The sequence below is a fragment of the Glycine max genome, chromosome 9 (genome assembly GCF_000004515.6).
Source record: "Glycine max cultivar Williams 82 chromosome 9, Glycine_max_v4.0, whole genome shotgun sequence".
In the NCBI taxonomy this organism is placed as follows: domain Eukaryota; kingdom Viridiplantae; phylum Streptophyta; class Magnoliopsida; order Fabales; family Fabaceae; genus Glycine; species Glycine max.
This window is the reverse complement of record NC_038245.2, coordinates 40,208,247-40,223,367: the sequence shown is the minus strand read 5'-3', so window position 1 is coordinate 40,223,367 and position 15,121 is coordinate 40,208,247. Positions and strand designations below refer to the sequence as shown.

At 30.3% G+C, this 15,121-nt stretch overlaps 1 protein-coding gene across 2 annotated transcripts; it reads left to right on the top strand.

The window, feature by feature from the left end:
* The first annotated feature begins 218 nt into the window (after positions 1 to 218).
* Positions 219 to 13,489, top strand: LOC112997782 (probable cyclic nucleotide-gated ion channel 20, chloroplastic). Of its 2 annotated transcripts, none has more exons than XM_026123791.2 (13): positions 219 to 455; positions 4,072 to 4,584; positions 5,378 to 5,575; positions 5,700 to 5,798; positions 6,916 to 7,053; positions 8,198 to 8,446; positions 9,129 to 9,395; positions 9,699 to 9,844; positions 10,278 to 10,355; positions 11,069 to 11,198; positions 11,764 to 12,010; positions 12,109 to 12,271; positions 13,236 to 13,489. In XM_026123791.2, exons 1-13 carry the CDS (start codon positions 447 to 449, stop codon positions 13,354 to 13,356), a joined length of 2,358 nt encoding a protein of 785 aa, XP_025979576.1. In that variant the 5' UTR covers positions 219 to 446; the 3' UTR covers positions 13,357 to 13,489. The 2 variants fall into 2 exon arrangements, with proteins under 2 accessions (XP_025979576.1, XP_040860911.1); XM_041004977.1 differs by lacking the exon at positions 219 to 455 and adding an exon at positions 3,460 to 3,746.
* The last annotated feature ends 1,632 nt before the right edge of the window (positions 13,490 to 15,121 follow it).

Genomic DNA, 15,121 nt, shown 5'->3' with positions numbered 1-15,121 from the left:
ATTAAATGATTATATCTTTTCCAAAGTCAGAGTAATTAAAACAATCTTTAATTGACTTTAATTTTTCCTTAACACTATTTGGTCTATATGGCTTATTTCTTCTTTACCTCTTGGTCCGAATTTCTTTATAACATTCCCTGAAACAAAGGCAAACGTTGATCAACTTTTTTGTTTTGTCTTTATTGTTTTCTTTTGACTTTAGAAGCACTTGTGGTAGCACACTTGGAAGTTGGGAACACAACACACAATACAAGTACAAGGAACGCGTTTTGCTGAGGAACAAAAACAAGATACTTTCCACTTCGCAACACAGGAAACAGAATACGCAACTTTTGTAAGTTTCCCCACCTTTTTCTTTTCTCATGATATTTTAACACACATTTGAGATTTTGAAAGTGTAAAGGGAAAAAAAAAATGAAGAAGAACTCTCTTAGGTCTCTGTGAAGATGAAAGAGGTAACAACATTGGTATTGCATTTCAATTTTGATATTCCTTTATTCCATGATTGTTTGCCACCACCCATACGCTTCCCTTTCTTCTCTAGAAAGTGTCTCTGCCTTTCTTAGTTTCTGCTATTTTTCTTTTAAATATTTGTGAGTGTAGAATGTTGTTGGGTCTGTGTATTTTTGTGTTTGGTGGTTGTCTTTTGAGTTTTTTTTTTTAATTTGATTGTTATTATAAAATTTCTCTTGATTGAATAATGTGATCAATCAGTAAGGCGTTGTTTCTTTTTAAATTTTAATTTTGAAATATATTCAATGATATTCCGTATTCAAAAACTAAATTGAACGGGCTAACAAATGACTTGCTTTATCTCACCAATCCGAAAGCAATTTTAACATGTTCAGGTTTTATAAATAGACCCAATGTTGAGAATGAGTTTGTTATACTTTGAGTCGTTTAGGTCTAATGTTTTTTTTTATTCTTTTAATATATATATATATAATACAATTTCTTAACTTAATAAATAATGTTTTTAAAACATTATATTATATAGGGATTGTTAATATAATTACACTTATTTTTAGTAGAAGTGTATTAGAAGCATGCATAAAAAAATGAAAAAAACACAATTAATTTCTTTATTTCACTTCATTTATTTTAAGAATAATATAATAATTTAATATATATTTTTTAAAAATAAAATATATATTTCTCTCTCCTCTTCCAAACTTCCTGTACTTTGGCAATCGACCATCAAGTATCCTTGTACATGGCACAAGGCTTTCTACTAATTTTTTTTTTTTAACAAGCGGCTTTCTACTTAATTTCCTCATATTTTTGTTTCTTTCTGAGTTGTTTCAGAACAACAAAAGGAATTCACTAGAAAAATAAAATAAAAGAACAACAAAAGGAATAGAAGATCAATTACTGTTCTAAGATTTTTTTTTTCATTACTTTTTCTTCTAGGTTCCTTAAGATCCGAGTTGCCGTCATAATCCATGAAGAAAGGCCTCTTGTTTTCTTGTGACAGTTTGTTTTCTGATTTAGTATATATGTGTCGTCACTTTGCTGATGCCTTTTTTTTTTTTTTACCATGATATCAAATAGTTTCTAATAAAATGAGTAATGAATTTTCGCCAAACATAATGACTATGCATGATTAAATATTTTTCTCACAATACAGTTATTTTATACTCAAAATCAATTTCAAATCGTGTATCATTTAATATTTGTCAAAAAAATTGTCTGGGCATTTTTATTGGGGTGGGTGGTAATACTCTCATATTAATTATATTTTTTTATTTACAAAACTCAATATTTTACTTAAAGAGGTTTGAATTTAATTTTAAGATAAGAATGTAATTCTACATAAATCAAGCTACTAACTATGAATAAGAAATGTTGAAAAGTAAAATAAAATACGGAAAACATTTTCAGTTCTTTAATGTGTCTATTACTATGCTTAGTTGTATCTATTTAGTTTAGGATCTTTTTTATTTTCGTGTTTGGTAATTGCTTTTTCTACCATTTTTTATTGGGATACTTTTTTTAACTGTTATTTCGAAATTACTTCTGACTAAATAAGATGAGTATATTTATGAGTTTTTGAAAATTTAATTCTAAAATATATTGAATATTCCTCCAAATTCCAAAAGAGAAAATTAAATAGGCCGAGCAAGCATGAATAAAAAATGTTTAAATAGAAAATAAAATTGAATAAAATAAGGGTATCATCATCATACCACAATAAGGTGTATAACACACTGAATAGTTCAAATTAAAAAAAAGTAAATGAAACATATAAAAACTAAATATTTTTTATATATTTATATATACGTGACATCATTTTTCAATTTGGTGATTAGATTTTACAATAATTTAATACCAATTTCACAATATTAATACAACCACATATAATGGGAATGAATTTTAAAGAAATAATATGTAATTGAATTAAAAGCTTTAGTTAATTGTTTTTTAATGCAAGTAGATAATACAATATTTACTTTTAGTCCATAAAAAATAAATGATCTCCTTTTAAGTCTCTTATTTATGAAAATATATCATATATAATCTTCATTTCCATAAACAAGAAATTAAAGGTATATAATTTTTTTTATAATTAGCAACCCAAGGACCATATCTAAGGCATTTTCATAAATGAAACAATTCACTTTCGAGGGATTAAAATTTTCAGGAACAAAAACATTTAACTCTACAAACTTTTACTAGAAGGATGAAATTTAAAGTTTTGACGAGTTTTATAATAAATAAACATTAAAAACTAATATTGACACATTTCTTAATCAATTGATTAAGGTTCTATCAATCATCTTAAGTATTAAATAAAATGTTAGAAGAAATATACCCACCTAACATATTAGTAACTATGAATACTTTGTACCAATATAACACACAACATATATAATATCTAACTAATAAGTTTTGTTGCCGTTTCGTTCATAACAAGGTGGAGCAACCAACAGAGGTGTTTCTTGCTCCGTCCTTGCCATAAAAGTCATAACTGATTTTGTTTCCTTCACATTAATTTAAAGCTCTATCTTTCTCACTTTGTTGATATTTACACATACACCTCTCCACTTATCCCATAATCAACAAGCTCACAATAATGCATGCTTTAACATGCATGACTGATTGAGTAAAAATAAGTTGGTTTGGTCTTCCACTGGGAATTTCTCCTCAGTCAGGTCTTACTAATTACTCTTTCTGTGTTTATTTTCTCTGTTGTTTTTCTTAGTTATTGCTACTTATTCATGCATATGGAGGATAGCACAATAGGCCAATAACTAGAGGTATAGATAGACTAAGAAAAAGATTCTAAATAAAATCATTAGTAATCTAGAATCAAATGAAGTCTCCAAAGAAATGGTTTTGGACAAAACACACAATGGCATCATTTAACTCATGCATGTAACCTACTCCATTTAGTGGGAAAAGTGCTTTTGAGTATTGCTGTGCTAATTCTTATGGTTCGTAGCCTTTTCATCATGTTGCAATGTGTTAACTTAATTCGAATACAAGTTACTGATGCATGTGGAAGGAGCCATGACATGAAGGATGTACAGATGTTTTTGTATGTTTTTCATGATTTCATTATTAGCTCTGGTCAATTGGATGTCTTTTGATTTCTTCCAAGTTTCAATTCTGCTAGGAATAAAGGGGGGTAAAGCACATCGATCTTACGTGAACTTGACACTAAATTCATCCCAAAACCTTAAGGCATTTAGGCATATGAGTCCTTCTCACTTATATGTTTTTCAACTTGCTCATTCCTACTCAATGTAAGACATCTTCACTAGTCACACTTGTTACTCAGAACAATTTCTTAATTGTTTATGTTATTCGAAATTTCCATCATAGAGAGAAATGTGTCATTGTATTGACTCTCAGCCGCATGACAGTTTGGATCTTCCTTATGATGCATTGTTCCATATGCTATAATCTCTGACTTTTCATACAGCACTGGCTATTTAGTAATATTGGTTGTTTTATGGTATACTTTCTCATCTTTCAAGTTCATTTTACATTAAAGTGTTTTATTTTAAAATTGATATGGTATAGAAACATATGTAATGAATAATTTGTTAATTTAATTAAAAACTTCAGAATCAACAAGGAAAAGTGGCTAATTTTGAAAAACATGGGGAGCCAGCGCCATCAGAAACACATGCACAACATGATGAACTTGAGAATTCTAGATTTGGGAAAGTGATATCAAGGACAAAAAGTGCATCAATTTCTATTCCTATGGTCTCCATGGAGCCATATGAGAGAGAAACTAGTCTTGTGGGACATACTGGTCCACTTCCTAGTGTGAGAAAATCCCCCATAATGCATGTGAATGGTTCACTATCTGCTACCAATGGAACTGAAAATCTATTGCATCAGAGTATATTTGTGAAAGGAAACAAAGTAGTGGAGAGCAAGACAGAAAAAATTTCTACTCTTGACAGGAAAGATGAAAATCATTGGAATAACAACTATGATAGAAAGAATGAACACTTGCTGAGATCTGGGCTACTGGGAATGTGTAATGATCCTTATTGTACTACTTGCCCCACTTACTTCAGGGCCTCTCTGCAAAGATTTTCAAAAGCTTCCACTGTCTTTGATCCCCAGGTAATAAACTATTATTTCTTTTTAACTTTAATAGAAATCATGGACTTCCAAATTTTGAAGTTCACTTTAAATATATAGTGCATAATTAGAGAAGTTTAGGGAACGTTTATTGAATTAATGTACTTATGTGCTTCCCTAGTTGCCAACAATTTTCATGTTTATGCATAACTATGATTTGATACATTTGCGGCTTTCTTCAATTCTGCATATCGTGTTTAATCATATTTATTATTAGACATCAAGATGTTGAATGGTATTTCTATGAAAAATAGTCTGTTTCAATTGCTATAAACTTATAACTATATTCATGAGAAAAGATTCTGGGTTTAGTATCTTAAAGCCCTACTTAGCTTAAGCATCTGAAGCTTGATTGCTATATAATTTTGATCTATTATGAAAATAACTACTATAGAAAATTCAATCTTTCATAAATTACAATTAATCTTATTGCAACCTCAAGTACCATAGTTTTCATTTTGTTACGGAATCTCCAATGGGAGTTGCTTATGGGATTCTTAAATTTAAGAACCAATTCTTATGCAGTTTCACCTTTGGAGCAATTGGCGTGGCAATTCTTATAAGAATCATTACTTAGATAAGCAACGTGTTTTTAAAAGTTTTCAAGTTGTCTCCTTGTTTATTCAAACTCATTTACTGAAGGCCACTATGACAAACTTTACTTTATCATCATTCTTGATCTTTTAATGTGACCTTTTTCCATTTCCTTTTGTATACTTGGCTATCACTTTAACTTAATGAAGCGTATTTTTGTTCATGATTTGAATGTTTACAGTTTCACTTCCACAATGCTCTTTATGGGGATGCCAAGGGTTTGGGGAGAAAAATTATGTCTTTCTTCTCTTCATATGTTCCTGGAGTTATAAATCCTCACTCAAAAGTTGTACAACAATGGAACAAATTTTTGGCCATTTTTTGCATGGTGGCAATTTTTGTGGATCCATTATTTTTTTTCTTAATCTATGTGCAAAAGGTATGATTCTTTTCCTTTTATTTAATTGCAAAAATCATGCAAGTTATAAATTATTAGATACTGATATTTCCCTGTTACTGTTTTTGCAAATTTACTCTACATTTTTCCCATTCATTGTGTGCAGGGTGGTAAATGTATATCTATCGACTGGGACATGACAAAAGTACTTGTTGTAGTAAGAACCATGAATGATGTTATATATTTCTTGAACATTCTTCTCCAGGTAATTTCTCTGTAACTACCTTTCCAAAAAGTGTGCAAATACATATATATAATATATTAAAAGAATGGTGCCATATTGTTAGCTTGGAAAATACAATCAAGCTCCTTCTTCAAAAGAAAGTTTTTATTATTCAGTTTACTGGTTTTAGAAGGTAAATATTCTAATAATTATGTTTCAGAAGAATTTTCTAGCAACATAATTCAGGTTTTAGGTTTGTTCTCAGACCACAAATACTTGTTTGTTAGATTTCTTTGATTTTTGAATGAACACATATAGACATTTTTAATAGATGTGGTGTACAAGGAATATGTGTATATGGATTGGTATGTGTCTATAAATCATGAGACTTCTGTCTAGAGCTCCTAACCTTTCCATCACAAGTATATTATTAATATGCACACCGAAGAAAATAATCATACTCAAACCAGAAAAAGTGAAACAAGAAAGCACATTGTATATACAATAGGAAAGTTACGGTGATTTACTTACTCATCTGGTGGATAATACAAAAATACTTATTGTAGTTTATTAGTTATTTATGTAGCTGTAATTTTGGCCATAGTGCACATAATTTGAGTAATACGGTTCAATTATTTCCTTTTTCCTCTTCACTAACCCATTTTGTGTGTGTGTGTCATGAATCTTGATTCTTGCTGAGTTTCCCTTCCGTAATCTAAAATTAACCATTTCATTGAAACAATTATTTCATATAAATTATAATCTATCAGTTGTAGGTGATTTTTTCTTCCAATATAGAAACCTAGAGCCTTTTTTTTCTTTTTCTTCAAAGAGTATTATTTGTCATTGTAAGCCATATGGTGTCAACTACATTATATAAATTAGACTGAGAAAAAAGTGGAAATGATTATTTGACTTAAATGATAAATAAGCTGGAATTCTACCTTATTAATATTATATTGTAGCATGTTTGTACCTATGTTTGTCTAACTTTCCTTCTATCTAACAGTTGACAAAATTATAAGGAAAATAAAAGAAACAGAGGAGTTATTAGTTAATGTGTCCTGAATCTTGAATATGGTTGTTGAGCTTTTAGGTCTAGTTTGCTGTTTTTTCATAATTTAAAGCTTAATAACTCTATCAAGTTGCCTCTTTGCAGTTTAGGCTGGCCTATGTTTCTCCTGAGTCAACAGTGGTTGGTGCTGGAGATTTAGTTGATCATCCCAAGAAAATTGCTCTTCATTACTTGAAGGGTTATTTTCTTTTTGACTTGTTTGTTGTATTTCCTCTTCCTCAGGTAAATTTCTTCATGTCTCCCTTTCTTCATTATCTTCTTTTTTCTTTTTCTGTAACTATGTTTTCTCATTGTGACTAGGTATTTCTGGTATCCATTTTTACATATTGACAGGTTCCTAATGTGAATTATGATACAAGCCTTAGAGTTGAGTACAAAACTTTTGATATTTTCTTTCCATTTCTTGGAAATCATCAGATTTGTATATAACTTTCCATGTATAGGAAGCATATCAATTGAGAAGAGTTAACCTTGACTATACAACCAAAATACCAAAATAGATAGTAAGAAATAGATTCAAGTAAAAAAGAAAAAAAGAAAATCTTGAGTATCCACGTATAGTTGCATGGCCATGATTAACTTCTTCCACGTCTCACTCTCACTGGATACGGTCCCTCTAAGTGGGTGTGTCTAACTGTGTGTAGTCAGCTTTTGTGATAACAATTAAATTTTCTGTTCTTTCATCTCCGATACAATGTAAAACATCAAAATCCTTGATGTTTCCATTATAAGGTTTTCAATTAGGATTAATTGAATTTTATTTTTTGACATGCTAGAGATTCAGTTTAAAGTTTTTTTTTCTTATCTTGTTTATTGAGATCTATTTATTTCTGATGTACTTGTGAAAAATTAATAAGATGCATACGAGAAAATCTGTTGTTAGGTTCTTTTATGATAGGATATACTTTTATTACAGTTAAGAGCCAATTGTTTAAATTTCAAAATCTTAAGCTGCTACATACATAAATAACTTTTAGGAAAATGCTGAAAAATACCAAACAACCTTCATGAAACATACAAAAAAGAATGAAACTTCTCCTTCCTATTTGTGTTGAAGTTGCAAAATAATATTTTCTCTCTCCATTCCTGTATGTATCCCTCTTTTGTTGTCTTGTTTCTATCTTTATCTTAATGAATTGCTTCTTCTGTTTCATCACGTTCAAGTTTGAAATCAATTGCTCTGATTGCACCTTTTGGTGTGTCATTCTGACGAACATATTGTCAGTGGACATGATCATTTGCTTGAGCACAAATAGGTGGCAGGGGAAAGAAAATGTTTTTATCCTGTGAAAAAATTAATTATCTATGGGTTTATTATATGTTCATCAAACTCCTTATTATGATATTCTTGGTGAAATATGTGCAGATAATGATATTTTTGGTCCTACCAAAACACTTGGGGACATCAGGAGCAAACTATGCTAAGAATCTTCTGCGTGCAGTGATCCTTGTGCAGTATATTCCCAAATTATTCAGGATTCTGCCTCTGCTAATTGGACAATCTCCAACAGGATTTATATTTGAGTCAGCTTGGGCAAATTTCATTATAAATCTTCTCATTTACATGCTTGCTAGCCATGTTGTTGGATCTTGTTGGTACCTCTTTGGTCTACAGGTGAGTCAAAACAACATTTGAAGCTTATTTTTCTAAAAAATGAGAAGGGAATGTTTGATTTTTTGTTGTTGTTTAAATTAAAATGAAACATAATTTGTTTGGGTTGTCAATTTTTGTTTGTTTGTTTTGAAAACATGTTGTCCATGATTAGAGTAGAAAATGGAGAACATACTTTAGGTTTTTTTTAATTGTATTTTCTTGAATTCCCTACTCTCACTTCAAACCACTGCTATATCTTCCTCAAGCTTTTAATACAAAATCCATCAAACGAGTTTTTTGATATTTTTATTCTGTGAAATATTTTTCAAAAGCAGGAAAAAAAAGGAATAAATTTATTCCTCGCTAAATTTCATTATTTGCTTAAATATCCTTCTCTGTACCCTTCACAGAATATGCTAAAAAAACAAAAGAAATATTACTAGACTCATGAATTAATCTGATTTCCATGTGGTAGTACATGGTATAGGCAAAATGAAGTGTTACTGTCTTGTGAGTATGATATCAGTACATGCTAAAAAAAATTAATCCTTCTAATTAATTTATTAATATTGATAGTAAAAATTCACCTATCATAGTCTTGGATTCTTTAAAAATGAGTGGTCTAATTAGAATCAGGAATTTGGTTCAGTAAACAGAGGTTAATATTAACTTACTTTTCTCTTTTCCTACGACTTCCTTCTAGAGGGTTAATCAATGCCTGCGAGATGCCTGCGGTAATTCTGATATTGATAGATGCATGACAGTCATTGATTGTGGAAGACATGGTCATACCAGAAACAACTATTCAGACCAAACATCATCTCTGTGGAGCAACAATTCAGATGCCATTGCTTGTTTGAATCCCTCCTCTAGTGGTTTCCGTTATGGGATCTATGTCAATGGTGTACCTCTTACTATAGAAACTAGTGTGGCTAACAAATATATTTATTCACTATTTTGGGGATTCCAGGTATGCACCTCATTCTTATTCTTTATTTGTTCCTTCTGTAGTAATTATGTAAATTTGGTTTGTGCATATGCAAGGGTACTACAATGACTCAAATCCAATACCTTCCCATAGTGAGGAGCCTTCAGTGACAGCACATGAATGATTTGATATCCTTTCAATTATAGCATTATACCTTTGTGTTAGATTTCAGCTTAAAACCAATTTGCATTAAGTGAAGTTGCCCAACACATACATAAGTTGGATCCCGAGAATTAAGGCAGGCGATGTGTGAGACTTTCTAACACTTTGTGATTTTTAATGCAGCAAATCAGTACTCTGGCTGGTAGTTTAACCCCGAGCTATTTTTGGGGGGAAGTCCTGTTTACAATGGCCATCATAGGATTGGGACTCTTGCTTTTTGCGGTTCTTGTTGGAAACATACATAACTTTCTCCAAGGTCTTGGACGGAGGTAGAACAAACTGCTCTTGCATGCTGTGCGTATCTCTTTTTCATCTGTTTCACTTTAATCAACTTCTTTTCAGAGAAACTTTTGAGGTTAAAATTTAGAAATGATGCAGACAGATGAATGATAGCCATCCTATGAGTGAAATTGTTTCAAACTATAAGCTGTAATTGCATAATATCATCATACCTCTTAAGTTACACTACACCTGCTTGCTATGCAATTCATGTTGCCATTATTTTGGACTCAGTTATTTAAATAGGACTAGGAAGAGGTCCTCCTTGAATACTATATCATGTTAATTCTATGTAGGGAACTTTTGCCCTTTCTTACTCAGCTTAATTTATCTACTGCTGCAAGTTTTAATATCTTATTGAAGTTTGATAGTGAATTACTGACTATAATGCACTTGATATATTTTCCTCCTTATCACTTACAGAAGGCTAGAAATGCAACTTAGAGGCCGCGATGTTGAGCAATGGATGAGCCATCGTCGCTTACCAGAAGATATAAGAAGGTACAAAATGTTCTGATTCTTCTAACAAATCACATTGATATACCTAGTGAGAGAGGTATATGTTAATTTATTCAAGTCATTGCTTGTTAACTCCATACTACAACTTTTCCTTCCAATGTAAATGAACAATTTACTGTTACAAGGAGACAGTTGCTGTTTTATAATCAGAGACTCAGTTATGTTACAACTTCTGGAGACTTTAGTTTTTAAAGTGAATTCAAAGATAATTTTGAAACACTTCTTGCCATGTTTCTGAGGTGTGTTTATTATTAACATCAGTAGGCTCCATATTCGTGAAAAGATCTTATTGGTAAGGTGACATCTTATTGGTCTGTTTATGTAATAATAGTACGGATTAACTTATTTATTCTTATACTACTCATTTCTAAACTTATTTAAAATTATTTGTGTACATTAAAATTAGAACTATGATGAACCAGGTATTCCAAAAGATTAAACTGTTAGGTAAAGACACAAATATTTTTATTTTTATTTTTATTTTATTCTAAGGAGGCCCAACGGCCCAACAAATATTTTTATTGTGCCTCCAAATCTTAGCATTCATTTTCATAAAATATTTCTGCATATAGTAATGTTAAGAAAAGAGTGTTTGTACAATTTTACATCTTTATTTAGGTTCTATGTCACAGGAAATTATTAAATTAAGGACCACAATTAATGTATGAGTGATAGATATTATGTCTATTATGCAGGAAAGTACGACAGGCTGAACGGTATAATTGGGCTGCAACCAAGGGAGTGAATGAAGAAATGCTAATGGAGAATTTGCCAGGAGATCTCCAGAGAGAGATACGACGCCATCTCTTCAAATTTGTAAAGAAAGTATGAACTAGAATACTTGTGGCATAATGATTTTTTTATTATCAGGATAAAATAGGTTTTTAGCCTTTGTACTTTTCATAAAAATTTATATTGGTCCCCATATTTTAACTTTAATCAATTTGATCCTTGGATTTTATAAAAGTAATGATTTTTGTCCCTAAAATTTATCAAAGTTCAGGGACCAAATTGATCAAAGTTAAAGTTCAAGAACTAAGATCAATTTTCATAAAAAATACAGAAATTAAAAATATATTTTATCCTTATTATAATTACAAAATTCATCGCGATTACTATGAGTATAATTGTGGTTCACATTGGGTGAAGTACAAAGTCAAAGCAACTATGCCTCATTTAAAATTCTATATTCCTTAGGCCTTTCCACTCTATACGTGACATACTAGAAATGAATGGAACTTAAAGGTAAAATCAATTTTGAAGGCAAAGCTTTATGCAACTTCATGGTCAAACCTATAAAATGATACATCAAGATCCAAATGATAATTTACTCTTTTACTGAGTATCTATTTGTATGCATAATAGAGAAGATGATCTAAAATGTTGCTAGGTCCGAATTTTCACCCTGATGGATGAGCCTTTCTTAGATTCCATTTGTGAAAGATTGAGACAGAAGACATACATCAAAGGAAGTATAATTTTGAGTCAAGGTAGTCTAGTAGAGAAGATGATCTTTATTGTGCGTGGAAAATTGGAGAGCATTGGAGAAAATGGAATTGGAGTTAGCTTGTCTGAAGGAGATGCTTGTGGTGAAGAACTTCTGACATGGTATCTTGAACATTCTTCTGTAAGCAAAGGTATAGCAATACTTAGTATAATGGCAACATGATTGTTAACCACACTTTACTTGGAAATGAGAAACAGTACAAGTCATTAATATTTGTTTCAATTGCAGATGGTAAAAGAGTAAGGCTTCCAGGACAGAGGTGGCTTAGCAACAGGACAGTAAAGTGCTTAACAAATGTGGAGGCTTTTTCAATCCGAGCTGAAGATCTTGAAGAAGTCACAACCCGATTCATGAGATTCTTGCGGAATCTTCGTGTTCAAGGATCCCTAAGGTCATTCATTTCTTTGTTTTGTTGTATCTGTTATAAGGAAGAATCTCTTTGGACGAAGAAATTTTAAATTCTAAGAATTTTAAATATTTTAATTGAAATTTTTTTATTTTCAAAATTTTGTGTTTGGACAAAAAAATTAAAATTATGAGGATGAAAAAAATGAATGAAGAAAAAAAAAGAAAAAATATAATTGGTGTGCTAGTTATATATGTTCTTCTATGCTCACACTCGAATGATATTTTAGGAGCTCAGAAGGTAATAAGAGAATTTTAATTTCTCACCTTTTAGAAAGAAATTGAAATTTCAGATTTTTAATTGTTTAAAATTCTGTTTTAAAATTCCAAAATTTTAAATTCTTCATAAAGAACATCTAAACAATGAATTCTAAATTACAGAAATATAAATTTTCTGATAAATTATTTTTCTTAGTTAAAATCCTCTATCCAAACGTACTCTTAAGTCATTCATGGTTTAACATAATGTTGACCATCTTTTGTCTTTACTAGAATGAAAATCATTCATCTCGTTCCTAAACAATGCTTCCATTATATTTTTTACTCGTCTAAGTTTCTGTATGCTCCATTTTCATCAAGAGAAACTATCCTTAATTATTATCATAGTTCATATAACTTGAACCCAGAGCTAGCTAATTCTCTCCAAAATGCGTTGATACGCAGCAGTTAACTAGACATCTAGGGATAAAGCGTTGTTTCGGTGCGGGCAGCGAGAGCAATACCAAATTGAGACAAACTCTGAATATTAGATATGCAAATAAATGGTTGATATCTGATAGGACACTTTTTATCCAAATTCCTCCTTCACCTCTCTAGAAAGAAAAAAAATGGAAAGAATAGCCCCTAGTATATAGTTTACAAGTTTGAGATTCTCACTAGTAATACACCAACTTTCGTTTTTCATGTGCATGGCTCTAACATAATCATTTTTTATCATTTTATTATGTCAGGTATGAATCACCTTACTGGAGATCCTTGGCAGCAGTTCGAATCCAGGTTGCATGGAGATACAGGAAGAAACGTAAAAATTGTGTTGATACCTCAAAATTAGATCAATCATTTAACTCATAGGTTGTATAATCACCTGAATTGCTTGTAATTACCATGCACAATTCCTTTAAAAATTAAACAACAAGCAAATGTTACTGTTGGAGAGCAATTCAAATTTCAAAATAAATGGAACTTGTGAAAATTCAAGGAGATATTTTTAGGAATTTGTTATGTTAATTTCAAATCTTTAGAATTTTATCTAGATTTAAATATTTTATTAATTTGTTTAACTTATTTTAGGGATTTGTTTCCTTTTTTAAAAGATTAGAATATGATAATATTTAAATTTTGTATTGTTATTTAGCTTTATATATAGAGCCAAGAAATACAAATTTTATAATGTGTTCCATCTAAGATTTCTTGAACGTGTGATAATTTTGTTGTGTAGAAAATTTTTTCCAACGGTTAACATTTTATTAGTAGTGCTTTGCTTATAATGCAAAGAGCCTTCTCCTTTATTTTATGTCTACAATAAGTAATGAATTTATAAGGAATGAAAATAACTCTTAACTCTCAAGAGAGGAAAGAACTTTGGTAAACAAGATTTCATATGTTACAGCCAGACTTACACAGAATATTTCATTTCACACAGCTCAGATGATTTTTAGAGAAAATGTACCCGATATATATTCTTCTTTTAAAGGCAGAGTTGAAATCTAAATTATATGAGCAAAATATACAACCTATACAGTATAGACAGAATCAGAAATAAAGTTCATATTTCTTAGATTACGGTATGAGAGTCACTGAGTCAATAACTTTTTACTACGAGAATAAAGAAATGGAATGATTGAATGAGCAAAATATACCCCTGAATTCCATTTTCCTAGAAAGAGAAATAGCATGCGATTGAATAAGAGAATGGCACCATCAAGATTGTGAATGAGAAAGAAGAAATGGAGGAAACTTGTGAATGGAAAGAGAGTGAGAATGGGAGAGAGCATAGTGTTGGACAATGACATTGTGACTGTAAGGAAATTAATGAGTAACTAGAGAACGGAACGGAACTAACAAGCTTCTTGTTGTGTTTGTGATTTAAGTGTTTGATGGAGTTTTAAGGATTCAATACAATGAAAGCTACGTGACAGTTAAATATATGATAGATTCATCCTTTGAGTTCCAAGCAGTATACGTGAACGGAATCAACGTTGATCTTTAGGAAGATCATTCTCTCCGCTCGGAAGATCTTTTATCGTTTAATCGAATCATTTTTTAAAATTTTCAGTTTTCATTATCATGGTAAGTTTATTGATTTTTTATAATAATTTTTTTTGAAGTCATATAAAATATAATATTTTATTGATTAGAAATGTAAAATAATTTACAATAAGGGAAAATATTTATTGAACATTTTTATAATATTAGAAATAGATTAAACTAATACAGTATTTCGGTATTGTATTGCATATATGTTTATCTATAACTATTATTTTTAAATTATCTTTTAATATATATAACGATTTTTTTTTTATAAACTTTCAAAATGTAGATGTTACTATTTTTTCCTAAAACAATATTATCACTATTTTTTCATTTTTTTTCTTTTGAAAAAAAAAGAAAATAAAGATAAATATATGAAGTGTCTTTCTTTCAACTGGTCTTATGTAAGAACAAATTACACTCTATGCTCAGGACTTATTATACTTATACTTCCTACGTTAAAATGTATTTTTTTTATCTCTTCTAAAGTAAATTATCATCGTTTAACTTTTGAGAAAAATGTCAAAAAAAAATCCATACACTTAACTCTCACAATCTGATTCTTCTCCATCTTTATTGGCCTCTT

What these genes read in the sequence shown, in the direction of transcription:
- LOC112997782 (XM_026123791.2), top strand. An exon ending in TCTTAATCTATGTGCAAAAG is followed by an intron (nt 5,576 to 5,699) that starts GTATGATTCTTT and finishes CATTGTGTGCAG; the next exon opens with GGTGGTAAATGTATATCTAT. An exon ending in TTGTATTTCCTCTTCCTCAG is followed by an intron (nt 7,054 to 8,197) that starts GTAAATTTCTTC and finishes AAATATGTGCAG; the next exon opens with ATAATGATATTTTTGGTCCT.